The sequence below is a fragment of the Lutjanus erythropterus genome, chromosome 13 (assembly GCF_056507025.1).
Source record: "Lutjanus erythropterus isolate fLutEry1 chromosome 13, fLutEry1.hap2, whole genome shotgun sequence".
In the NCBI taxonomy this organism is placed as follows: domain Eukaryota; kingdom Metazoa; phylum Chordata; class Actinopteri; order Lutjaniformes; family Lutjanidae; genus Lutjanus; species Lutjanus erythropterus.
Window position 1 is genome coordinate 24,291,009 of NC_139329.1, and position 26,779 is coordinate 24,317,787.

Sequence of the window (26,779 nt, forward strand, 5' to 3'; positions counted from 1 at the left end):
ACTTCTCTATGATGTTGCTGCTCTTGTGCTCCGGCAGTGTTCCTGCAGCCTGCCTGAGCTTCCCCGAGTCTGGAGAGGAGGGGACGGGGGTAAACAACTCGATTCTACAATAGATTGTTTATTAAATAGGATTTCAACCTATTTAATGTACAGTCCATGGAACCAACTCCCTATTTTGGACCGCATTCCCCATTTAGCATGCGCAACACAACAACTTCTTTAAAGTGCCTGTTTTTGCCACTGGCAGGCTCAGATTGTTATCCGACAACATTATGGAGAAACAGACTTTTTCAGACAGTTCTTTCAGTACCAAAGCTGTTGTATTGCTCTCTTCAAAGCCACCAGAGTCCTTTTATGAAAGCAGTAATTTAAAGAAATTACTGTTTTTGTCCACGGAGTCTGGTGGCTTTGAAGAGAGCAATAGAGGGAAAAGGGTTGAAAAGGGCTCTCTGAAAATGTCTGTCTCTGTAAACATGCTTTCCACAATGTTGTCATGCACTTAAAACAACCAAAAACAAGAAATTTTACTGGGCCTACTTTGATAGGTGCATTTAATTACATCATTGCAGTCCACCTCATGGATGCCAGGATCTATTATGTGTTTCAATAGTATAGCTTAAATTAATATTCTTTCCAAAAATTGACATTTTCTATCTGTTCATATACAGGAGATCCAATATTTTCAATTCAGGACTAACTACTTCTGTCAGACTAAAATATTCAATTCCCCCATAAACAATGAGAAGGCAATAAATTCAACCTTGATCTAATTATCTTAAATCAGCTTTAAAACAAAGACCAACATTCTGAGAGTGAAAGACTTTTATTAGAAAATGATGACAGCCTACAAGACAAATTTAGCCAGCATCTGAACCAAAAGGGGACACAAAAAATAATCATGATGAAATTCCTTTTCAAAAGATCTTGGTAAACACGGGACAAAACAAGTATCATAGAAACTAAAAAGTGGTACTGAAAAACATACCAATACAGGAAGAGCGTACTCAGCAGCTTTCCACATGAAAGAAAATGAATTTGTCCAGGGATTAGTGTGACATCGTGCTCTGATTCCTCTAATCAACAGACCTCGCACAATCCGTTCTCCAAAAGGCTTTTTGTGAAATCGCATCCTTTCGACAGGTGAGAGTGTCATCTCCAAATGTCAACACACAAAGGCTTCAGATCGCAAAATAAAAAACCTTAAACTGCCTTGCGGTGGTACTCTGGAGGAGCAACTTCATAGTCACTTGCATTGAAGAGCGATGCAGAGTTCTTTACAAGATATCTGAAACAGAGAAACATTATACTCATTTCTGCTGCAGATGAATCAATAAGAGCCTTTTTAACAGTTCTATGAATACTCACTTGAGGAAGTCTTGTAGATAACTGAGCAGCAGTGCAAGGCTCTTCTCATCAAGGGGAGTGTATGCAAGCATGGCTCCAATTCTCACTTTGAAAAGCAAACAAAGACAGAATATTACACAGCGCACGACCTCCAGTCTCGTCTTTATTTATAATAACTCTAGAAATACTTCAATATTTCCACTTTACTGAACCACACAAGGAGGTAATTCAAGTAATTAAATTGCACAGAGCACAGGTCATGGTGGCAGATACAGATGAATATGGGGCCGTACAAAAGGTACTTGAAAGAAACAGTCTGCACTCTCAAGTCTAATATCTATGTGGGAATCTACTTGATTTGACTTACAAAAGTATTCATTTTTTATGTACAAGAGGGTAATATAATACTAGGTTAGGGAGCTGTTATGGAAGATGAATTTCCAAATATCATCAGATTATTAAAAAGGTTTTAAAAGTCAAAATTCAGAAGTCAATATGGCAATGGCAGCTCATTGTTAAAGGTCTAATGTGTAAGATTTATGAATATTTATTGACAGAATGACACAGAGATTGAATGTAATATTCATACCTAAGTTTTCATTAGTGTATAAACCTGAAAATACCTGGCTGCTCTTGATGTTTTTAAACCACACTGCATTAAAGTTGCTGTTTTCTATAATAAACACTTCAGCAGAGTACTGTTGAGCAGATGTTTTTACCAAAGAGTCTGAGTAGGTGAGGTGCGCCATAGATCTGAGACATTGACGTATCTGGGTGATTGGCCAGGATGTCTGCGTACTGCGGCCTCTCAAATTTGTAGAGAAGTTGCGTCCCAAGCATGACGTTGAAATATTCTCGGACACCAGCAACCACCTCGTTCACGGCAAACTCCCTGAGCAGTGGAGGAAAACAAGTTATATCTCTATGACACACAGAGATTTAACATGGAGAATGGATTTTTGTATTGTATGTGTGATCTACAACAGCTTAGTAAATGTTGAAAGAGAAATAATGACAAGCATTTTACTTGCTGTCAGAGTTCCCTCTTGATTTCTTGTAGTTTGCATAATCTTCAAGGACTGCGTCCACGTTCTTTTTGGCAGGTAGGTGGAAAAGCTGAAGGCATAAAACAAAAAGAAATAGACAGATAACTTCAGAAATGTAATAGTGCACATAAATGTGACAATATTAACCAATAAAATGCTATGAAAAGAGTTAAACTTAGTTTTAAAAGTAGCACTATATAACAAGTGTGTATCCAAAAATGACAATAACTGTAGTCCAGATAGCAAGTCCCAAAATAAGCTAGAAATTTCAAAACAGCATGGTTCCCTAATCTCTGACAACAAATCATGGTCATTTTATGATTTATTACAGTAAATATATTACAAAAATGCTTCGTTAAAGTCAGAGATTACTCACCTGTTTTTGTCTTGTAATCAGGTCCCAGTCATCAACAAGCCAAGGTTTCAGCTCCTCTGGTATTTTCACTTTGACCTCCACTCGATTTATGAAGGTCTCCTCCTGAGCAGACAGGAACAGATTCATGAAATAAGTCATGAGAAGAAGCTTTCTAGCATTATCATGTCAATCTTAATGTAACTGAAGAGCTCAGAGTGTTTCTCCTGTACAGCTGCAACCTCAGAGAATAAAACACCATACTCAGTTTCAGTGCAGCTCTGTACAGCAAACATATCATGACCGAAAGCAACATACAGTAGATTTATGGACTTACACTTTCAACTGTTGGATCAACACGCGCCCTCTTCTTTCGTGGAGGGTGGGTTGGGTCTCCTCCTGAACTAGTCCCCTCTCCTGCACCAGGAGCTACACAGACAGACACATACTTAATTAGCATAATGACTAAGTTTTGTGGCACCCTGATATCCCTGACTCTAATTATGCTGTTACTGTCTCAATAATTTACAGCTTCCATAAAATGATGATAGAAACGCGCTTTCAGCAAAAACCTGCTGATTGATAATTTGGAGGGTTCATGCATTTACTGACAATTATGTAAATAATACATGATATACTTACTCTTTTGTTTGTTCTTTTTGGTTTTCCTACAAAAGAAAAAATACAGCGTTAAAATAAAAAAGTAAAATCAATTACAGGTTTGGCACCTCTGAAACAGTTTGGCAGGAGAGATCACAGCAACTGACAGGTGGAGTAAGTAATGACTTGCACTCACACATCATTTTTCTGCGGTGCAGCAGGTATCTTCTTATTCGGCGCAGCACCCCTCATTCTCCCTTCTACATAATGGTCTCTGAACAAAAAACAAAACAAGTTCAATTACTTTTATATACATAGGTTAATTAAGGAGATTTCAGAACACAGATCTGACATAGTTTGTAAAAACTACCATTAAAAAGAGAGAACAGACTTACTGATTGGCCCTCTGAAGCTCTTTCTGTTTCTGCAGATTACTGTCCACATACTTAAGCACTCTGCTTTCAGGAACCCATTCGTCCCAGCTGGAAGATAAAACACCAAGCAAGAAATCAAGCGCTTGGAAAATCTTCACAGTACAAATAGTAAATAATTGATTCATCTGAACCAAAAACTCACTTCTTATTCCACCCACTGTAATGAATAAAGTATTTGATTTGTTTGTCCTTGATGTTTATCTTAACACACTGTGAAGAGAAACATAATTCACTGTTAAAATCTTTATCTCAGAGACAAAGAAGAGGATTACATGATCAGAGAAACAGGATAACTAAATCAGCCTACCTTAGCTTCGTAGAGCAATGGCCCATGAAAACACAGCACTCTTTCACCTGAACAGAATGTGGTCAGTTAAAATCACAATGAGAGCAGTCCAAGTAAAACAAGATGAAACTGTAAAGGTGACTAAACCACTTGCATACACACACACACGCTGAAGGTTCATGATGAAGCTATAATAGACTGTAAGGTTGAATGATTTTGAAATAATATCTAATTGCAATGATTTTGACTGATATTGCAATTGCGACAGGATATGTGATATTAGAAGGAATAATAATTTTTACATCACTACTCTCATTTTCATTGAAAAACATCAAATTTTGTGATTTTTATGGGGGATCTGTAACATAACATGTATTCTTAAATTTGCACAATATGGTGTGTATGCCAGCACATCTCTGCAGCACAACAACATTTAATTTAATGCTGTATTTTGACACATATTCCACCTTTAGCAAATATTGAAATAATGAGATTTGGATAAAATTTCAATTTATTATTCCACCCGAATAGGCTGAACAATTGTTATGCTTAAATTCAAATTCTACAACTTCTCACGCACCAGCAACTACACGTAGGGATCTAAAACGTATTTTCGTTATGTATTCATCTATTGAATAATTAATTAAATCTAATTATGTCGTCTTAAATCCCAGACACACACTAGGAAGCTGACCACTTTATGTTTGCTAAATTACTTGAGTACTGATTGTCAATTAATTTTCTGTCAAATGATCAATCCACAATCATTTAACTGACTAATAATTTCTGTCCTACTAAATAAAATGACTTCATGCCCTGGACGTGAGTTAATTTAATCAAATTTCAACTGAGACATTAGTATCCAAAATGTATATCAAAATATAAAATTATTAGGTCCGTAATTTTATGTACCATTTTAAATAAATAACTTGATATAATGACTTTAATTTAAAAAAAAAAAAAACGATTAACGATCTCAACTAATAAATAATGAAAATATGATATACAGTAATTCCTGAAATACTGTACACATACTAGATTCTTTGACATGTGAAAGGCTAATCAGACACACCAACACAGACCACTAAAGCATGTTCAATACATAATGCATTGGCATTTCTTAGAGAAAGCTACTGAGAAAAAGATCTGACACCATCAGTTAGCCAACTAGCTAGGATGCAGCTAACTGAGAACAGAGAGGTGGGCGGTGAAAGCAAGGAGCTAATGCTGCATGAATGAAGCCAGTGCTTTTAGTTAGCGAGTGACAATATCGCTGGGAGCTCAAAGTATGGATGCTACTGCTGACATTACACTGTGCTGTAAAGAAAAATGCTTAATATGTGACTAATGTGGCGAATAAAAATGATCAACAACAACAATGAAGGCTAAAGCTAGCTGTTCGGCGGCGGCAGTGTTGTTTAGATAATGAAGCTAGCTAACATTTGGGATCTGTCCGACGGCTCCAACGCTGACCGCCACCACAGATCTGTCAGGAATTAAAACATACAGCTTCTTACCTTCTTGAAATTTAGGTTTCGGGTCCTGTTTCGGCGCCATTCACAGATTAAACTATCAAAATATGGGAAAAATCGCTAGCTCCCATTCCAGTCTGAAACGGCGCCGCTCTCTAAAAACGTCATAATCGCCGGGATGACGCATTAATACCGCGACGACAAACGATGTGCCTCAAAGTCAACTTATGGAGCGCTAGATGTAGATGAAAATAGCCCTCTTTTGAGTGTTTAACTTTATGTGCTGTAAATCTGGATTTGTGTTGTTTTCAAACGTGTTATTCATCCTTGCCAATATTAAATCGTGGGACCGTTAAGACTGTTTTTCCTAATTACTTCCAAGTTGGACCTATGCATTGAACACCTGAGAGATAAACACAACTGTTTTGTTTTTGCCCTCTTTTTTCATGACTTGATCTGTGCACACAAACGGTTTACTTCCTTCAAATTTTGTTCACAAATTTGTTACAATCCTGTTTATTGAGCACTTCTCCTTTTCCAAGATAACAGGTGTGACATGTACAGATGCTGATTAAACAGCATGATTATTATCTATTAATCTATTAAGTCTCAATTTTATGCTTATTGTGGGTCTTTGAAAATGCTAATGGTGACCAGGGGCCCACCAGGAGTTTCATAATAACATCTTTATAATGCTCACACCACTTGGTTGTGGAGGGCTTACAGCAGTGAGGAGCTGGGGATAATAGTGTGGTGCAGCACATCAAACAGAGCCTGGTCAAAAAGCAAAGCACTCGATATCTCATAGGAGTGAATTTAATGGCCACTGGTTGCTCTTGGCTCTTGACCCTCTCCAAGAGGCTCCATGTTAGTCACTCTCCAGTACTTTCCAATTGAAACCCAGCCAGACTGGTGCTGGATGAGATTTCAACTGTCTACTCAAAGCCTGGATGACTGTACCACCAGCTTCAGATGGTCATTAGACTGCTGATGCTCAGTTGATAACAGACAGCAAAACTGGACACTGACATTTCACGAGTTCTGAAGCAGATTTCAAACTCCTGTCTGCTGGCAGTGGTTTGATATGCATCATTGAATCATCATCATTCAATCAATAATTTACAGTAAAGTTTTTATCAGACAAAAGCAACAGAAACACAAATACAGTGGTGGAAAGTAATCAAGCACATTTGCTCCATGTACTGATGCATTATTATGGATGAAATTATCTCCCACAGTATAAAACATAGCTAAATAATCCAATAATTGTACACAGAGGCTAGTTTGTCACCCAATGAGTACTTTTATGGTGTGGTTTAAAAAACAATCATAGGTTATTGACTAGGCCACCAAACTAAGTGGAGAACCAACCACAGAAAAGTCAGGTCCATGACAAAGTCAGGCTCTTTGATGCCTGGGACCCAGCTGACTTGACCTGAAGGCAGCCAAACAAGACTAATTTAATATGGATTTATATAAAAGGGTTCTTGTTTAAGATAATGAATATCTAATCAAGCATGAACACAGGAAAGCAATTTCTGTAAAGTAATTGAAAGCAGACTTTGTTTATATGACAGAATATTGCTACACTCTTGGCACAGGATCTCCCATACATAAACCAGTCATCTCTCCTTATTAACCCATCAACTCTTCTGCTGACTGCTGTTGTTGTTAAAAAGCAGCACAGCAGTGGTCTGTGCAACAGTGAAGCATTAAGATTTATCACAGATGAAACTTGAAATCTGGGCTTGTCTTCAGTGACATTCACAGTTAGTATTTCTTGACATATTAACATGCTTGCTTGCAGAATAGTGCAGTATGAGGGATGTATCCTCAGCTAAGTCAGGCACCCTGAGCCTCTCAAGTATTTCCTGCAGTGCAACCGGACCCCAGTGATCTATGCACTGCGATCCTGTACTGTGCTGCCACCCAGTGTTCAGCTAACTGCTTGGAGGGTTGTGTATTATGCTGTGAAGTTTGAATTGTATTCTTCTGTGTATATAAACACAACAAAATGATGCTGCAAAGGAATTTTATTCCTGGGTTGAAGACAGGAGAGCTCAGAAGCAATATATATAAAGAAATTTAAAAGGAACTGGATTATTCAAACTCTATTGGAAACTCAATATAACACACCAGTCAGACAGACAGTATGTGGAGGACAACAATCAATACTGTGGTAACTTCACAACATTCAAACATCAACATCAAATAACACTTGTTTTCTATAGGAGCTTTGGTGACCCATATACTATATACATGTTTGCATATATAAATGTGAGGAGAATGGTTAAATATAATAACTGAAACTAAATGTAGATGTTTAGTCCATTTCACAAAAGCCACATGAGCAGCTGGTTTTAGCGTTTTCTGCGCCTGTAAAAGGGAACAGAGTTAATGAAATACTGTCTACTGCAGACAAAATGCTATTCTAAGATGTGATCTGTAAAAGATGACAGCTTACTTGGTGACCTGATGATGCCCATAGCCAGGAGCCATGTTTGATCCAGCTCTCATCTCCACAGCTGTAGAACACTGCAAACAAAAGACAAATTGGGACCCACATCTAATCTGAAATGCTGGGAAAATTAACATTCGTCTGAATGATGTCAACTGAGAGATGCATTAGCAGCAGCACAATGATGATAAACACTTGAAACACTGCAATAACTGCTTGTAAGTTTGGATTGTGAAATGTCTAGAAATTTAGATTTGTTTTAATAAGTCACACTCATCATTACCAAAATTCCTGCATCGACTGAATCGTGATCCAAGTCATGATTGTACAAATCTATGCAGTCAATAAAGAGATACAAACTTTTCATATTTGTGGTGTCCCCTACTGGTGATGATGGCAATGCACTTTAATTAGTAAACACTCCTGAACACGTGCCGAAGTTTTTATGCTGATATCTCAATTCGTTCATTATTCATCATCATTTTTAAAAATGACCTATATAAAACATCTCTGCACAATTTAACTCTACGTAACATTTGAGTCTATATTTAGTGGGTGCTGACTATTAAATACTAATAAAATTGCGAGATCTCATGGAATCTTATAGGATCTCGCAGGATGTAATATCATGTCATCTCATGTGGAATCAGATGTAAACAAACTGGAGACAGACTTTGTGCAACAATTTGCTGTAGTGATGTGATGTAGTGACATGATCCATCTGCTTTATATACTGAGACACATGTGCAACTGTAGTTTATGGGAGACTAATCAATATTATTATCCTACCTTCCTTTCCACATTTCCATGATCTTCATTAGGAGGTTTGCCCTGTGAAGATCTTACTTTGCGTCTACAGACAAATGTAAATGGTAAAAAATTTAATAACATCATTATAACCATCCTGAAAATCAGCAGCTAATTACTGGCTGTTGGCTTCTACCTCTGGACTGTGGTGAGCTTCTGTTTCAGTGTCTCGATGTCGGTGAACTGGACAGCCTGTCCTCCTCCTCTGGTTTTAATCACCTCACCCTCAAACATGAAGAACAAGTAAAAGGGAATAGCCGACTTAAAATACTAGGTTACAACTTACATCTTGTAACCAAATTGTGGGCCCGGCACAGGAAAAATAAAAAACGGGTTCCAACTTGCAAAAGAAAGAAAAAAAAGAAAAGAAAGAAAAGACATAAAATGCTTTAAAGACCTGGGAGATTTAACCAAATGTCTCCTTTCTTTAGATATTTACAGGTCAGACACTTTGTACAGTCTTAAATATCCTGCTTTGCCAAGATGCCTGACACAAACTTTATGGATCTGGTGCTTGCCTTCAATCCATTAACCAAACGATCAGCATTTGTTCTCTATGATTTAATATCAGGTCTGAAGTGAGCCAAAGCAGCTCAGGAACAAGACAATAGGCCTCTCCTTCTGAAATAACATTCTCAAGCAGGTGCACTCATCTTCTCATTAATGCAATTTAAAATAGTCTACAGAGTCCCCATTTCAGAAAATAAATTATCTTAAGTATATCCCAAAGTCATAAATGTGACAAATATAAGGTATATGTTGTTCCTGATCCACATGTGCTGGCTGGTAGTCACCTTCCTGTCCCAAACCCATAAAAATGGTGTCAAGCATGGATGAGATTGATGAAACTATACAGATTGTTGAGTCAAGTTACAGAAATAAACTCTTAACATTGATATTGACATGCTTCATCAATGTGAAACATATACCTGATTATAAAAACATGAACTGCTCCAAACACCATCTACAGCAGCTTCAGCTGTGTGACGTGATGACATGATGTCATCTGAATATTGAATTAAACCAAATAGAAAATATTTCTGATTATAAGGGAATGAATTTACTATTAGATGGAAACATTTTGAAAAACTATCATGTTGCAGCTTGCTTACCTTAATAAGTTTGGTCTGTATCTCACCATCAGAGGCGACCTCCTGGTGTGTTAACACATATTTGTCACATTTGGACAGGGTTTTCTCACTGGGTGCAGACACCTGGATGGCGTTGGGGATGACGGGTTGCAAAACTGTACCTAAGTCCATGCTGGAGGAGGGCTTGTGGTCCACCCATTTCTCTCCGCCAGCACAGCGGGAGCGATGGTGCAGCGGGCGCACCGGCGTCACAGTCTACAGAGCAGGGTGGCAATCAACAAAGAGAGAAAAAAAAATTAAAAATACATAATGCTAGGGCAAAGGAGTACATCAAATCCTAACAAAGATATGCATCATGAAAGAGGCTGATGGCTGGAGATATCTTGAGCTGTAGGAGTTAAAATTTAAGGAAAACAGGGTCCTACATTCTCAGATTTAGTGGTAGGAAAACAAATCTGCATAATACACTATACAACCTCATGGTGCTGTCTGTAGCTAGCTCACTGACCCTGTAGCTTCTCTCAGTTATGTCTAGATCAGTCATAGGGGAGTTGGCCTCCTCTTCATTTCTAGACAAACACATAGCTCTTCTCCTGGCCCGGCTGGCTGAGGTGCCTGCTGGGGACTGGGTTCTCGTGGTTGTCCTAGGGGTATGGTAACTCTGGCCGCTGTCCTGGGATGCCCACTGCTGCCATGCAGAGATGCAGCTCGTCACAGACAAGGGGCTACTATCACTGGGGATGGGGCAGGTGGACCTTGGGTTCATTTCATTCTCTTCATCTCTTGTGGCTCTGACTGGCCCTGGCCCAGTCTCTAGCTCTGACCCAGATTCTGACCTGACATGAGAATCAGCAGGGCACTGAGGAGGAAAGTGGAAAGATTGAACAGTTACTTACATGCACAATTAGATACAGTTGGTACAAAAAATAACATAAATGTTACAGTAGCTGGTGCATCAGAAACAGCAGCAGACACCCGCACAGGCTAATGTGATATAATACAACACCCTTACAATAAAAGTTCTACCTTGGTAACTGTGTAAAAAATTTGTTGAGGCCAATTAGTCAACAAATCAAATAGTGGGTTGACAGAAAATAAGTCAGTTAATTATTTGATTAATCGTTGAGGTTATTGTTCAAGCAAATGCCAAACATTTGACAGGTCCAGCTTTTAAAATAGTTGTATTAGTTGCTTATTTCAGTTGCTAAGCAGCAAGAACTTTGATTATTTGTCAATTACAGTTTCACTGGTTTAATCTGAACATTTTCTGCTTTTCTCTGTTGTTATAACATCATTTTAAACTGAATATCTTTGCGTTTGGGAATAGACATAATGCCATTTTCTGATATTTTATAGACTAAACATTTGAGCAATTGAAAAAAGTATCCATAGATCAATTAATAACTGAAATATTAGTTAGTTGCAGCCCTATTCCGCAGAAATAACCTTAAAAGTTACCAGTTATCAACACGTCTGTGACAGATTCTCATCAAGAATATTAAACTTTGAACCCCACAATGGTCGTTAAGTGCTGCAGAATTAATGCACTGTACTACATTACAATGTACAGATGTTTGGTAATGCATCTACTGCCATTGCTTCTATCATGTCATCTAACAATATTTAGTAACAGATACATAAATCAGGAGTTAGGCAGGCGCTCTTCATGTGCACTGTCAACACAACGTACAGGGACTGGTGAGGGCGAGGCCAATCTCTTTGCAGGGAGGTATTCCTCTCTGGACCACAGCTCAGGGTGTGTCTGATAAGGTGGAGAATCAGGATGACCTGGAGTCTTGCTCTCCATCACGATGGCCTTGAGCTGCTTCAGTTTCTCGTCTTTGACCCAGAGCTTGTTTTGCATCTCTAGTTCCATCGCAGTAACAAGTCTGTCCTGTGCCAATAATCCAAGGTGGTAAACAAACTTTGCCACTTTAACAAGCTATAGTACACAGAGGCTGATTTAATTCAACATGTGTGTGATATAATAAGAGTAACTCACACATTCTTTCTCCCACTTCAGCTCAGTTTCTGTGACCACACTGTGCATACGCTGCTCCATGTGTCTCTTGTCAGACAGCTCCCTCTGCAGCTGCTGCTCTCTGGTTTCTAGCTCCTGCTGCAGTAAACGCTTGTCATCCTCATAAAATTTAGTTGTTTTCTGCAGGATGTCAATCTGGAACAGAAACATGTGCCACTTTTAAGGTACTGAGCAACACATCTACAAACCAGCTATTTATAGGAGGTTTGAATGATCTTGTCCTTCACCTTGTGTTCTTGTGTCTCAGTTCTCCTCTCCAGGCGTACCATCTCTGCCTTGTTGTTCTGGATAATTCTGTCCTTCTCTACCAGTTTGCTGTTTTGTTCATGAATAACACTGTCAGTGGACATTAGGTTTTTGTCCACTTCCTGAATTATGGACTTCATCATGTCAGCTGAAATAACATGAGGGAAGAAAACATGTGAGCCAAGACAGGAAACAAAACTTTTCAAGTGACCTGAACTGTTAAAGCTGAGAGTTGAGGACTGAGCTAGAATGTGATCAGTACCTGCTTGGCTGTATTCATCAATTATCATCTCCCTGATCCTGTGTCTGTTCTGCAGAGCTTCGATCAGCCTGGGCAGGGTGACGTCATCGTAAGGGTTGGTCAGCTCACAGGAGGGCAGAAGTGGGAGGTTGTGCACCAGGTGGCTTATAACAGAGGACACGTCTGAGGAAACAGAGAGAATTAACTCAACTGCTAAAACCTCCTCTCTGTACGTTTGAGCGTTAAAAATATTCCACACACGAAATATGTACAAACACAACATTGGCCCAAATATAAAGATAAGTTGCGCAAAAACCTGCTGAATAATAATTTGGAGTATTCATGCATTCAACACGATCAATTATGTCAATGTAAAAGATGATGTACTTACTCTCTTGTTTGTTATTTTTGGGTTTCCTACAAAAGAAAAAACATACAAGCATTAAAAAAATTAAAAGGTGCAACATCTGTTTGGCAGGACACATCACAGTAGATGACAAGTGAAATACATAATGACTTGCACTCACACATCATTCTTCTGTGCTGCAGCAGGTATCTTCTTATTCGATGCAGCACGCCTCATTCTTCCTTTCCTTTTACTTAATGGTCTCTGTATGAAGAAAATAGTTTCATTACAAAAAACAACTCCATTTTTGTCTGCTTCAGGCGTGTGCACACGGATCAGGTCTGAGAGGCTACAGTTGACATTTAGGCTAAAACATGGTGTAAATGGTGTCTTTTTGGGTCAAATTTTAATGTTGTGGCTTATGGACACTTGGATTACACCACACAAGCAGTATGGAGACATTTTGTGTTTTTTTTGTGTTCTTTTTTTACATTTTAAAACTGGTCACCATTCACTTCAATTGTACTGGAGTTGGCTGCAACGCTGAAGCTCCGGTTGTGTTTTGTGAACTGGAGATCTTCACCCATCCTCACATCAGCACAAGAGTGAGTAGATATTGAGTGAAATTTCATTTTTGGGTGAACTATCGGGGTGAAGTCAGACTAGAGTCAAGAGTTTAATTTATTAGCAAACTTGACTGACCTTAAGTATGAAAGTTCAGGCTGAGCCTAAAACCTTACAATTATTTTCATTATCAATTCATGTGATGAATATTTAAGTAATTATAATCATTTTATTTTGTTTACAATCATATAAAACAGAGACAAGAATCAAATCCACATCCATCCTACATTTTTTGTTTGCTGAATTACTTAGATACTAATAATCAGAATTTTTGTAAATAAATTCTCTATCAAAAGATGAATCCACAATCCATTAAGCAACTCATTATTTCGGACATAATAAAGAAAAGTACTTCATGACCTGGGTTTGAGAACTTGCAGTACATTGCATTAAGTTTTCATGGGTTTCAGTTGGGGTCATCATTATCCTAAATATATATATTATTCAAACATTAAATTGTTAAGGAAGTCAATGATTAACCAATATATACATGATACAACATAACAATTAATACCTGAAATACTGTACCCATAATAGCTTTTTTTTTCCTTGACAAAAGAGCATTGAATTACTTTCAATACAAAATGCACTTGTCTTAGCTTGGAAAGCTGAGATAAGTTAATATAACAATAGCAGTTAGCACTTTATTATGCTAACCTAGCTAACTCAGCATTCTGACATTAGGTTAACGTTAGCCTAAACTCATAACGAACTTGGGTTAACAAGCTTAGATATGGACAGGATTTACACAAAAGGGACTGGATATTATAAAGAACACGATACAACACTCTACTCTAGCTCACATTACAAATTATACATTTTCTAAACATTTATCAGGCAGCGTTTGACTCGATGTAACCTACCTGTCAGTTGGCGGTGGTTCCCTTTTAGAAATGACGCAGTCAGTTAGAAAAAGTTTGAACCGCTCGCGCGCAAGCACGTCCCTGTGTAAACACACTGAAAGTAAAACTATGAATATTTATTTCTTACGGTCTAGGTAAGAGATGAGACCCGCTACCATGGCTGTAGACTCTATGTCTTGTTCAAAGACATTTTTTTCAATATATGTTCTTAGCGGGACATTTTACAGTAAAAAAAAGACACTTGTCAATGCCCTCTAGTGGAAAAAAAACCCATATGTAATAGGTCTCAATTTCTAAACCTGGAAACAGCACTATATTGGCATTTCCATATAGCAAATTCTTGTAATTTATTGGCACACATTCATGATAATATACCTGCAAAAAGCTAATACTGTCCAGTTTATCTACCTCTATATATACACAACTGCAATAATTAGTCAATTGATTATCTTTTCAGTCATTTTTCAAGCAAAAATATCAAACCTTTGTTGGTTCCAGCTTCTTAAATATAAAGAATTGCTGCTTTTCTTGATCATGTTTGATAGTGAATGAGGAGTCTTTGAGTCGATTGGACCAAAGACGCAACCTGAAGACACAGTTTTGTTGAGAAATTGTGATGAGTATTTTTCAGAATTACTTGCCATTTCATGGCTACTGTGATTAAAATTAATGGCAATGATCATTATATGCATGTGCTGCTTAAAACTAGTGATTAAGCTTAGGATTTCTGCCAAACAAGAAACTGAATTCAAAGACATCTCACTGCATACTATAACAGAAGAACACATGCAGGTGAATCAGGACTGTCCTTAGACGAACTACACTTTCTTATATCTGTTTAATTCTTACAAATATCAAACAGCACAGTAGACCTTGTAGCGGTTCAAAATGATCAAAGCCTCTATTGAGTTATTGACATCATCTGATAGTAAAACGGACAGAGAAACAGAAAATGTTACAATGCATGTCAAGCAACAATGACATCTTTAAATAGCATTAATTATATAATTACAAAAGAAATATCACATACAATGACAGCAATGCATATCCACAAATCAAACAAATGCTGAAAATATATATGATAATAAATAATCCTAATTGTAAGCACAAGTCAAGAAAAATAAAGGGAGGGGAGGCGTCCATAATAACTTCAATGGTTTTAAACTTCTGGGCCAAAATGCAGTTTGTGATACACTCAAAGACTAAGCTATCACAGTAACTTATAGGCTGTTGCAAATACACTTAACAAAAAAAGGGCTATGCATCCTGTGGCCTCACTAAGGAACAGCATAGCACTCAAACATATTAGCTTTCAGGTAATTCGCAGAGACATGCAAAGCTGAAAACTACTCTTGAAGTGTTTAATGCAACTGTGAACGCTTCACTGCTCCACACAGCCTTTATGTAAAAAGCAAGTGCTAAAATCAAACAAAAAGACACTGTGTAATGGTATTAATCCACTTGCATCCACTTCATTTATCAGTCAATTAAAAAAATTACCTCAAGTGGACCAGAAACTAGTCTTGTCTTTAAAGTGGAGCAGAAATGTGTCACTTCAGTGCCGCTTTCTGTGTATATTTTTAAGTGTAATATGCAAAATAAAACAGATTAAAAGAAAAATACACAACATTGCAAATCTTAGATGTGTATAAAGGTCCAATTGTGTCATGTGACGACAGAAGGCTGCTTGTTGGACGAGTGGCATTCATTCACACACTGAAAAAGCCTGGTCTTACAATACTGACTTACTCCCAATTTATGTTTTTTTAGGTACAGTCTGAACTATACAATATTGTTCATATTTGTTTCGACTCAAACAAGCGAAGAAGAGTGCAGTTCTGACAACAGAAGGATCTAGCGTTTGCTTTTGCAATTCTAGTGGCAACAGTTCCTAGAGGCATAGGGAATGCTTCTTTAAAAAACAGCATACATCCAACATAACTTACATCATAAATAATTCTTTAAAAATAATATGACCACAGCATGAATGTCTTTAAACAGAAAAATCTACAGTGATGGCAAAAATGGCCAGATCTTTCTGCTGTCAAAACATATTTTTTGACAGAAATGATGCCATTTAGAAAATAAAGAAAGTGTTTCCACATTTTCCTGTTTTGCTGTGACTTGCCTTTTGTACATCTATAACAATGCCCATTTTCTTTATATTCTAAATATCATGTTCCATAAGGTGTCACCTCATTGGGTTCTGTGCACATAACATTATACTGAAATAATGCCATTGACATGGAATATCGAAACAAAACTGTAAAAACCAGGTACAAAAGGTACAATATAATCAAAGGACCACATGAAGAGGTGTGAAAAAGTCTTCAGTATTCACAGAAAAATATCAACTGAAGTAACTCACCGGACAAGAAGCGTCCTAAGTTTATATACACATAAGTAAAATTGAAAATAGATTTTCCTCTCTGTACATAGCACTGTATTCTTTCATCTTCCTCGTCCTTATTTACAAAGAACTCTCGTTCTCCAGGTCTCCCTTGTCTTTCAGTTCTGTGTGGATCTAGTCAAGAGAGATAACGTCAGATATGGAGCCATAAATGGCTGCCGCTGCTGCAGCTTCCACCGAGGACCTCGACAATCCTGAGATGGCGTGGCTGTCCCTGTCTCTGTCTCGTTCTCTGTCTTTGTCACGGTCCCGCAGACTGCTGGAGGACACCAAACTACTGGTGCTCCCGCTGTTGCTGCCTCCGTTGGTGGCTGCCAGCGTGCTGCTCCCAGGGGTGCCCGGCTGCTCCCGTAACATCTGAGAGGAGCTGTAGGGCAGGAAGCGGTTGAGGAGCAGGTCGTGGTCCTCTGAGGCTGACGCTGATGCAGCTGCTGCGGCTGCCATCACCATGTTGTAATGCTAACAGGACAGAAAAGAGTGACCATCAACACAACAACATCCAACATAACACAAACATTCTGCTGTATGATGCTCCTAAAGTTCAGGTGTTTGAGTTAATATACCTGATTGTCGCCTTGGAGGAAAGAGAAGAAACTTAGATCTGTAAGAAAAGGAGGAGGAGTCAGTCCATTTACCTCATTCTGGATATACACTGCCAATATTTACATTTATAAATTGTTGAGCCTGGGAACCAGAAAAATCTTTTCCAGGATTCTGTTTTTGATTTTTTAAGGGATTTGATTTTGGGATATAACCTTTCTTTGCACTGATGGTTATGCCATTCTTAGACTATAAATTCTTGACTTGTGGTATCAAGTGTGATAGAACGGTCGGTAAGCTATACTGTGTCATCTGTCAAGTGTCGCTTTCGTAAGACACTCGCTTGACATTGCAATACTGGCAGAATTCTTGAATCTGCCTTCAATTTCAATAAGTGAAACTGAAAGCTGATTTTAATACTGAAATTGTGACAACCCCAAACAGCTGTGTTCAAAGATACGCTTGCTTGGATATTGTCAACAGTGCATTCCAGACAACTCAAACTTTGCTCATTTCAGACCTTTGACTTGAAAAACTACAATGGAACAGCACACACACTTGTAAATCCATTCTCATTAAAACAGCTATCTTTTTAAGTAACACTATGGGCACAATTGCCTGTGGTAAAAGCCCGCAGAAACATCAGTTTGTCAAGATCAGCCATGTTTATGGTTTATGTTTGGTGTTGCACAACTGGAGCAGAAGTTGGAAATTTCAACCGGGAAATTATGATCTCAGACATTGACTGTAATGCAGGGTTAATAAAAAAAACTTCAGGTGACAAAGAGGTTTTCAAAAAGTAGTTAAGTTATTGTAGTTTGTCCCCCTTACCTACATTATCATTATCTCTGATGTCCATCACAAAAAAAACTTCAATTTATCCACTTAGGAATCAGAAGACAGTATGGACAGACTAATTGAGTACTTTGATCAATAACTTTTCCAACATACATAGTGGCATGTGACTATTGTACCAAGAGAGACTTTAACTTAAAAATCTGAACTGATCCTTTGAGGCAAGTGAAAGATCTACCTGGCAGGTCACTAGTTTGGTGATAATAGTGGCGATAGTCTTGGATAAGAGGTGGAGGGGGAGGAATGTAACTGGTCTCCACAGGGGGCATGCTGGGAGCTCTGGTCACAGGTGAGGCCTGGCTGTGTAGGTTCAGCACTCTGAGGGGAAACAACGTCGCAAGTTAGTAACAAAACAAGTAACATGACAGAGCTGAGCACAAAGATACCAAACACACTTGTTTATGTTGATCTGAGTTTCTGTTTGTGGTTTGGAGACTCACCCTTTGTTTGGAGGTGGAGAGACAGGCGACAGTGAGGGACAGGCCCTTTTAGGAGGCGGCTCATCATCTAGCTCATCCTCTGAGGAGCTATCCAGTGTCAGGTCAATCACATCAACTTTCTTGTTGTTGTCATTAGATGATCGTTTCTGCTCATGCGTTTCTGTCCGAGATGAATCTACAAAGAAAACAGCCAACTCACACTATGCTCGCAGATCACAATGAAAAATTTACTTTAAGAATCTAAAATGTGTGAGTTACATACCACTGTCTACACCATTGAAAGAAGCAGACACCTCCTGCACTTCTCTCTTTGACCTCATGGGAGCCCAGTTTCCATCTTCTTTGAACTGGATTTCATCACAGTCAGAACAGCTATTCAAGATTTCCATGAACAACCTGTGAAAACAGTGTGACATTCAATAGCAACCAGAATTACGTTAGTATTTTATCTCCCCATAAAATCTATACTTTGCAAATGCAGTATTACTGGCACGTATTAAAGCTGCAGGTTGATCTGCTATTGTCTGATCAAATTCTCATTAGTCAGACAGTCGCTGTGTTGCTTTAATGAGGAAAGAAGCGCTTCTCAATCCTTTATTTTTAGGAGCAGGAGGGACAAATGCCAACCAGATGTGCTTTATTTTTTGCATGATAGGATATTTACTGAACATTTACTTGGCTCCAATCTAAGTGATAGCATACCAGAATTTGGAGTTAGCATGTTGCTAATGAGAAAGAGTACCATGTTAATGTTAAGCTTCACTTGAATCCAACTACATAAGGACAGTTGGAGGTTGGATGATGATTTTTTTTTCATGTAGCTTTTAGTTAAAGTTTAACATTACTGCAGCATAAGCTGCATTAGTGTTTCATTCTTAAATAAAAGCCAGTTCTGCTCTGTCATCCATGTAGCTGCTGTGTTTGTGTTGCTGCTGTGTGTGGATTTAATTGATAGACATGTCCAGCAGATGTAAATTTAATTAGCAATCATTTGGCTACCAGTTAGATCACACTTTGGTTGACTGCAGCCCTAAACCAAAAACCTCTTCTATATATATATATAAAAAAACAAGGTGTTGCTTCAGTGGGGGCTTCAGGTGCAACTGAGCTGACAAAGAATGATGCAGGAAGTTGATTTACATAATAAATCCAGGAGTTGCCTTATGATAACCTGTAGAGGGATTCTCTCTTGAATGTTCTCACAGCAACAATTTTCTCCCCTTTCTCAAAAATCTCCGAGTTAATTGCATAATGATTATAAAGTAATCTATCAGGAATGTGTGATGTCACATGTCTTTGGTGGACAACCCTGTGAAATAACACGGGAGCACTCTCACCAGCACTCACTTCAGCTTCACGGGAAACACTATAATTATCTGCAATTTATTTCATACCTTACATGCTGAAAACAAAACCATCAAAGTGGAAGGATAGTATTAAACCCAGTACTAGATAAAGCAGTGTTGCACTCACCCGTCAATAATGAGATGCTCATACGGTGCTTTCTTGTCACAGACTGGACACACCCAGGTCGGCTTCTTCTCATTCATTTGGATATAAAGTGTAGCATCGAAGCACTGAAGGTGAGAGCATGTCATCGATCTGCATGGGATTGTCAGTCTCATCTTACCCAGCTGTAACACATAACACAAAATAAATTTCACTTGTCGGTATTGCATTGCATACGGCACAACTTTGTTTTATAATGACTGAATTAAGGAATATTGTAGATCGTTGATAGTATACAATATTATAGAATTGTTGATCAATTTCTTGTTGATCTGCTAATAGGCTTAATGACACAACTAACTACAATAACGTGCTTTTTTTTTCCAAATTAAGAAGTATAGTGGGACATTTACAGGACACAGAAGAGAGACTCGTAGACTTGTGGTGGCGATCTCACTCTCTGGATCAGCTGTTAATTTCTCCTTGACTGTGAGAAAGAAAAAGTAAAACACAATGATTGACCACAAACTCCCTCAGAAAATAAACAATGATTAATACACATAGAATACAATGATATAAAGAGAAACATCACACCAGGATTACGGTAAAGCCCCCCATACTCCCGAGTAACCAATAAAAATAAGGAGGAAAATTTAAGCTCTGCAAAAAAACAGCAGTCGAACAACAAATATAACGCTGCACAACTTAGTGTCTTTTTGGGTCCTACCAAAACTATGACTGGCCTGTGACTATGTGGTCACAGGCCACAAAAAATACACAAGAGTTACTATATTCTTTGGTTTTACTGTAAAATCAAGTGGCAACTTACTCAGTGCTCTTGAGTGGTCAGGGTTCCTAATTCCTTTGGACCGTAGTCTTTGCAATAACACTGCAGATGATTGCTGTCTTACCAAATAAACAGCCATGGAAAAACTCTGACAAAGAGAAGATTAAAGTGATAAGCACAACATGTCGCAGTGAGGTGACTCATATCCTATTTCAGCAATCACTCTGAATGGGCTATGACATGTGATTCATAAAATTTTGCCTGGATCTTCTTACCCTCCCAATTTCTGAAGTCCATGACACCACAATTGTGTTGGGGACCGTGGTGGACAGGCGGACAAGAGAGGTGATGTTGATGGGGCGACTGGGCCTTTTTGGTTCAACTCCATTTTTGGTTGGAGGAAGATATCCCTGCAGACAAAAAACAGAAAACATCAGTGACTTTATTTCTCTGTAGGTGTTGGTCTAACACACAGAAAATGTGACAAGACAGACTGACAAGAAACTGCCTGAACTTACTGGGAGATTACAAGGTTTGCCGTTGACCTTCACACACAGATTAGGGGGGAAATGATCCTCCTGGGGACAACTTGTCTCTGATAAACAAAATCTGAAAATGAAAAAAATGAGTTACAGAAGAGGTAAGCTCAAATGCTGAGGGATAATGGGAACAATATTTCAGTTAAGTTTTGACTTGGACAAAAACATTGCCTTGCTTGCTTTTTTTCTTAAAAGATGGCATTCATCCATACAGTGATTTTTAATTCACTCAAGTCAATTTTAGATATTCTTTCTCAAATAAAACAACACCAACAAAGTGTGTCTACTTAGTTTGACTGTTTTAGGTTAAAGTTGTAGGTACAAAAATATCAAAAAACTAGACTCCTGTAATTGAATTTGCGATAAATTTTTGCCCATATTGTCAAGTCAAATGTGTCTGAATTTTTTTATTGCTTATTTTTAAAAACTTGCAGCGTGTGTGGCTCTTTCATTCCACAATTCAAAAACAGTTTTCATGCTAATTCATCTTAATTCCTATCTTTGTCTAGCCTTTGAATCAAACAAATCTGCAAGCTCATGTTTCATTTGCTCTGCCAGACACATCTGGGCAGCCTCCTGTTCAGACAGATTTTTACCCGTCCAGGATCTTTTCTGGCCAATCACAACCACTTATTTAATACGGTGTGGGTTTGATACCATGACTGACAGGGAAGCAGTGTCATGGACTTAGATTTGAAAAGTCACAACTTTCAAGTGTAACGCGCCAGGCTCATGACACTCAGGCAAAACTGTCAAACTAAGCTGTGCTGATTAGATGCAAATCAAGAATCTGTCACTGCATCAACATTTTTTTTGTGTTTTCAGAAACACATTTTATTGAACTATGGAGCTGAAACTTGAGAAGCTTTTACATGAGACCACCATTTTTTCCCTGCATGAAAACAGACCAAGCATGACCTAAACTTGAACATGTTGCTAAGCACTATGTCATGTCTCCTTGCTCTGATTGGTTGAGTCAAGAGGAATTTTGGTCTGCACCTGTTGATAATGATAATAAAATTTGTGTTTATGAATTAGTCTGGTGATGCCAGGCTAATCTAACTGTAAATTAAAAAATAACTTTGGTTAGAGTTAAAACTTAGGTGATGGGTTTAACTTTTTTTTTTCCTGAATCTTAAACTCAGACTAGACCTCTAAGGAGGAAGAGGTTCTAGGACAATGGATGACACAGATCTGATACTCAGTATCAGCATCAGTCCAATACTAGCCAAAATCAGTAGATCAGATATCGCGGAGGGGGGAAAGTATAAACCAATGAGATCCGTTAACCTAAACTATCATGTAAATGTTAAACTAAACTTTGACCGATATGGCGGACACAGGTGCACAGCATGTATCACATGAGTGAGACCTGTCAAAATGCTGCTAAAAGTTCACGGTGTGAAAAAGTTAAAATAATAAGCACCAGCAGTATTGCATAACTGAGTCATGTTGTTGGCTGTTTATTTCTTCCTTCACGGGAGTAGAATATTTGTTTCAGTTTGGTGTTTTCAGATGTCTAGGTTAATCAAAGTTCATCCATACAAATGTATTATTAGCAGTTTAGTTGTTTAACATGTTTGTTTAAAGATTAAAGAATGACAGAAATGATAAGAACTATTCAAGTGACATAGCTATTTCTGGCTCCTTCAGAACTGAGAGAAGCTTATCACAGACCTATGTGTCACTGAATGCAAATAACTTCTTGATTTAAAGAGAAAGTTATTCTGGTCTCAAGAAAAGTATGTTAGATTGTATGTTACCTTAACTGGACTTGAACAGCAAAGTCACATTTGGTCCCAGATATGTCCCTGAAGAATTAAAACAGAAGTCATGTCAGGCTGGTCAAAACACACGTTAAATAACAACTCAGTTTCCTCTAATTTCTTGTTATGTCAGATAACACAGACTTTGTAAATCATGTAAACAATGATTAAAAAAAATCTGTGGTAATTACAATGCTTTCACAGTATAATTTCTTCTTCCTTCTACACACTCTGACAGCTGAAGACTATTTGCACCAGACAGCTTTCTCACTTACATGGAGCTGCTGATCTGTTGAACTTGCTGTGGTGTTAATGCAAAGGCATAACAAGCTTCCTGGAACCGCTGACTGTTGTCTGAAGCTAAGAAAAAGAAACCAGGAACAGAAAATGACAGTCAGAAAGGAACCTACAGAAATGACTACAGGCACTAAAGTAGACTCATATTGAACTTTTATCAAGTATATTTTAGACATGTGAGGGTTCAGATATCTGTGGTTACAAAGCTCCATCAGTTTGCACACGTGAGAGAAATGTTATCACTGCACACACAGCTGAGCAGGAAGTGGTGTACTTACCCAAGCTGGTTGGCTTAATAAGCTCATCCAGCACATCATAGAAGGGCAATCTCTGGAGCTTGACATCAGGGTGTACGGGGTGCAGGGCAGAGGGGAGATGAGGCAGACTCAGCTCATGCTTAGGCCCGAGTAAAGAAACAGGCAGCAGAGGCGATGGGGAACCATGGCTGTCAAATCCCAGCTGGGCAAGACCAGCGGGCAGGCTGGAGGCAGAATGAACACCGGGCAGAGCCAGGTCCACGGGCGAAACCATTTTGATTGGAAAGCGCCGTCTGTAGAGCTCTTTGATCTTCATCTGCACTGCAGGACTGCAACCAGCCTTAAGTAGGTGAAGAGCTTTGGTCAAAAGTTCGTGTTTGCGCCCGTGCTTATTCCGTCCTGCATACCCCAACAACACTTGGAGCTCCGAAACTCGAAGGCTCATTACCATTTGCTGGAGAAAAAGAGTGAAAGATGGTCTATTACACCCTGGAAAGCACATTTACCTATTCTGATGTTAAGAACCAAGTTTCTTTTCTCATTCTGACTTCAAACTGTATTGTTTAAACCACTATTAACATCATATGTCTGATTCCTTTCTCTCTTTAAATCATATAAATCCTTCACAAGTTTGCAAATTGCCCACACCTATAACATTTCCATTTCTGAAATATGCCTAGAGCAGAAAGATTCATGTAATTTCGTTAGTTTTTGTTCTTTCAAGTATTTCAGTAAAAGCCCAACATTAAGAGTTTCATGATGCCATGAGCCAATAATTAACAAACACAACCACTCTGAGATGATTTGGGCAGAGATAACCCATTGGCTGAAAGCAGAGACAACAGATTTCTTATATCCAGTCAACTTCTTCTAAGCTTTAATCCATAAAGCATCACCACATCTGTGACAGTACAAATTAATGAAATCCAATACATCAGAGACATTTTCTTGATACAGTGTCAGAGAGCTGCTAATTCAAATCTGGCATTTTTTTCTGAAAGTAGTTAATGGCGTATTCTCAACTGCATGATTATATTTTATAACAGAAACATCTTACAACATAATAACGTGTAAAAGACTTGTTATGATACCAGAATCTTAAACACTGATACAATAAAAACATGATATTCAATAGACCTTTCAAGACTCCAGGAAAAAGTCCACACACACAAAAGTGGATAATTCTTTTCTTTTTTAAAAAAAATTAAAACCTGCAAACAGTACCAGTACAGAAAAAGTCCTTCAGCCTTGTCTGGTTTTGCTATATAGCAAGCAAAATTTCAGACAGCACAATAACCACTTAACTGAACTGAAGTCTTGAATGAGCACTTACTTAAATAATTTGATTTATAGCTTCAGAACTTTCCATACAAAGATGAATGAATATTGTATTGTTTAAAACATGCGGTACTGAAAAAGTATCAGTACTTTAATACTTTTGACAAACTTACAACTTAATGTTTATGGGTTTTTATGCAGTTGAATAAAGCAACACCACACACCTTATAAATCACCACAGAATTGGTTCAACACCGCTGTGACATAGGGCGATGAAAGAATTGCATTTTCAGATTTGTAAAGGCAGTGTTTCTTGTAAAGCCATTGAATTATCTTACTTTATACTGTACAGACTAATAGTCATGTCCTTATGTTCACCTGGTGTATACTAATCTCTTGTGAATAACTGTTTAAAGGCAACGCAACATCATACAAACACAGGCACACACACAAATGCAACACTTAATGTTGGCATTAAAAAGACAACCTGCAATTATAAAGCCCTTATGAAAGTGTTCAGTGGCAATCTACTCTGACTATCAATCAAGGTCATCTGCATGTTAATTAACGAGTCCAGTCTGCAACACATATAAAAACATATAATGTCGTTGCGGATAACACCAGATATCAGTGGTACATTGAGCTAGACCCGATGAGCATCTGTAAAAATAAAAAACCTTTTATGCTGTACAAGACAGATGTCTTCACTGTCAAGAAATGTTACGGCTCATATGATTAGCCAGAGGAGGAGTGTCAACAGGGCAGAGATATGTTGAGATCAAAACGTTTCATAATGATATCAAGTGTTTACTGTCAATTAAAAAGTAGTCATCAACAAGAGAGTAGAGGACACTGTAAATTTAGCATCAACTAGCTAACAGTGCCTGTCTTAAAATTGTGTAATCTGATTGAAACAAAACTTCACGATACAGTATTTACTTTATCTCATGTGTTTGAACAATAATGAGTAACAATACAGCTAACCAGATTGTAAATATTGACATTTTTCGTAGACTACCGTCACATCTAATCAGAAATAACGCTAATGGAGTCTAAACTGCGCTTGCCTTCCAGGGAATAGACAGAGCCCATTTTTAAACAGACATCCCGCTCCCTCCGGTGTACTACTAATGATGTCTTGTGTCTTATCATTACAGTATCTTTGAGTTGAAAATGTTGACATGAATGGAGTGTTGATATTTCAGAAAAACGATGTCTGGCCTTATCTGCAGGTGAGCCGCTCAGCAGAGGCAGCCTAACGGAACGTCGGCAACAATAACAAAGCTAATGCTAACGAGCTAGCCAGGCAGCTAACAGTTAGTCTGCTCTCCACTGCTCTGCTTTTTTGTATTATATGTTTTGCTAACAACACTGCTGGGGTCTCTACTGTCAATTAACAATGGTGCTACGGTTTGAAATTCAAATCTCACTGTGTGAAACCTCTATTTGTTAAGCTTATGTAGGGGCTCGCTTTACCTTCAGTTCCGCACTCTCCGCCATCTTGTTACATTAGGTGCGCATGCGCAACAGCTATCCTCAAGGGACAGCAGAGTCAGTTCAAAATTGTCTGTCGCTTCTTCACAGCAGACAGCAGGGGACGCTGTCTCAAAACAGAAAAATTCATATGGGACCATTTCATGTGGGTATTTTGTTGCACTCGCTCCCAGCCCCTTTTACCTGTTTTTTATCCAGGGTTGCAACGATTAATTATTTGATTAGTCACTTGAGAAAAAACATATTGCTAAATATTTTATACAAAGTAATTAGGGCTAAGCAATAGACAATATATTGATATTGTGATAGGAGACTAGATATCGTCTTAGATTGGATATCGTTGTATTATGACATGGCATAAGTGTTTTCTTTTCTTGGTTTTAAAGGCTGAACTACAGTAAAATGATGTAATTTCG

General features: G+C 38.2%; 3 protein-coding genes across 3 annotated transcripts; all 3 read right to left on the minus strand.

The window, feature by feature from the left end:
• Positions 1-804: 804 nt before the first annotated feature.
• On the minus strand, positions 805-5,733 carry morf4l1 (mortality factor 4 like 1). Its single transcript, XM_084734907.1, has 12 exons — positions 5,580-5,733; positions 4,084-4,130; positions 3,919-3,986; positions 3,738-3,824; positions 3,539-3,616; positions 3,385-3,410; positions 3,080-3,171; positions 2,767-2,868; positions 2,372-2,460; positions 2,064-2,236; positions 1,366-1,450; positions 805-1,285 (listed from the first exon to the last, which is right to left on the minus strand). Exons 1-12 carry the CDS (start codon positions 5,617-5,619, stop codon positions 1,201-1,203), a joined length of 972 nt encoding a protein of 323 aa, XP_084591033.1. The 5' UTR covers positions 5,620-5,733; the 3' UTR covers positions 805-1,200.
• Positions 5,734-7,994: 2,261 nt separating this feature from the next.
• On the minus strand, positions 7,995-13,920 carry LOC146316632 (kinesin-like protein KIF23). Its single transcript, XM_084734105.1, has 12 exons — positions 13,903-13,920; positions 12,946-13,028; positions 12,810-12,835; positions 12,440-12,601; positions 12,159-12,325; positions 11,893-12,066; positions 11,581-11,784; positions 10,399-10,749; positions 9,912-10,145; positions 8,936-9,024; positions 8,782-8,845; positions 7,995-8,069 (listed from the first exon to the last, which is right to left on the minus strand). The coding sequence occupies exons 1-12, from the start codon at positions 13,918-13,920 to the stop codon at positions 7,995-7,997; spliced, it is 1,647 nt and encodes a 548-aa protein (XP_084590231.1).
• A 1,150-nt stretch (positions 13,921-15,070) lies between these two features.
• Positions 15,071-26,390, minus strand: pias1b (protein inhibitor of activated STAT, 1b). Its single transcript, XM_084734139.1, has 14 exons — positions 26,346-26,390; positions 23,613-24,045; positions 23,313-23,397; positions 23,035-23,082; positions 21,251-21,341; positions 21,008-21,142; positions 20,775-20,880; positions 20,359-20,432; positions 19,970-20,130; positions 18,759-18,892; positions 18,497-18,671; positions 18,235-18,374; positions 17,225-17,262; positions 15,071-17,120 (listed from the first exon to the last, which is right to left on the minus strand). The coding sequence occupies exons 1-14, from the start codon at positions 26,367-26,369 to the stop codon at positions 16,776-16,778; spliced, it is 1,989 nt and encodes a 662-aa protein (XP_084590265.1). The 5' UTR covers positions 26,370-26,390; the 3' UTR covers positions 15,071-16,775.
• Positions 26,391-26,779: the final 389 nt, after the last annotated feature.

What these genes read in the sequence shown, in the direction of transcription:
- morf4l1 (XM_084734907.1), bottom strand. Translation starts at nt 5,619, where the DNA reads ATGGCGCCGAAACAGGACCCGAAACCTAAATTTCAAGAAG. An exon ending in TTGATCCAACAGTTGAAAGT is followed by an intron (nt 2,869 to 3,079) that starts GTAAGTCCATAA and finishes CTGTCTGCTCAG; the next exon opens with GAGGAGACCTTCATAAATCG. An exon ending in TGATTACAAGACAAAAACAG is followed by an intron (nt 2,461 to 2,766) that starts GTGAGTAATCTC and finishes TTATGCCTTCAG; the next exon opens with CTTTTCCACCTACCTGCCAA.
- pias1b (XM_084734139.1), bottom strand. Translation starts at nt 26,369, where the DNA reads ATGGCGGAGAGTGCGGAACTGAAG. An exon ending in GCAAACCTTGTAATCTCCCA is followed by an intron (nt 21,143 to 21,250) that starts GTAAGTTCAGGC and finishes TTTTGTCTGCAG; the next exon opens with GGATATCTTCCTCCAACCAA. An exon ending in GGACTTCAGAAATTGGGAGG is followed by an intron (nt 20,881 to 21,007) that starts GTAAGAAGATCC and finishes TCTCTTTGTCAG; the next exon opens with AGTTTTTCCATGGCTGTTTA.
- LOC146316632 (XM_084734105.1), bottom strand. An exon ending in GCAGCACAGAAGAATGATGT is followed by an intron (nt 12,836 to 12,945) that starts GTGAGTGCAAGT and finishes TTTCTTTTGTAG; the next exon opens with GAAACCCAAAAATAACAAAC. An exon ending in TACAGACCAAACTTATTAAG is followed by an intron (nt 9,025 to 9,911) that starts GTAAGCAAGCTG and finishes TTCATGTTTGAG; the next exon opens with GGTGAGGTGATTAAAACCAG.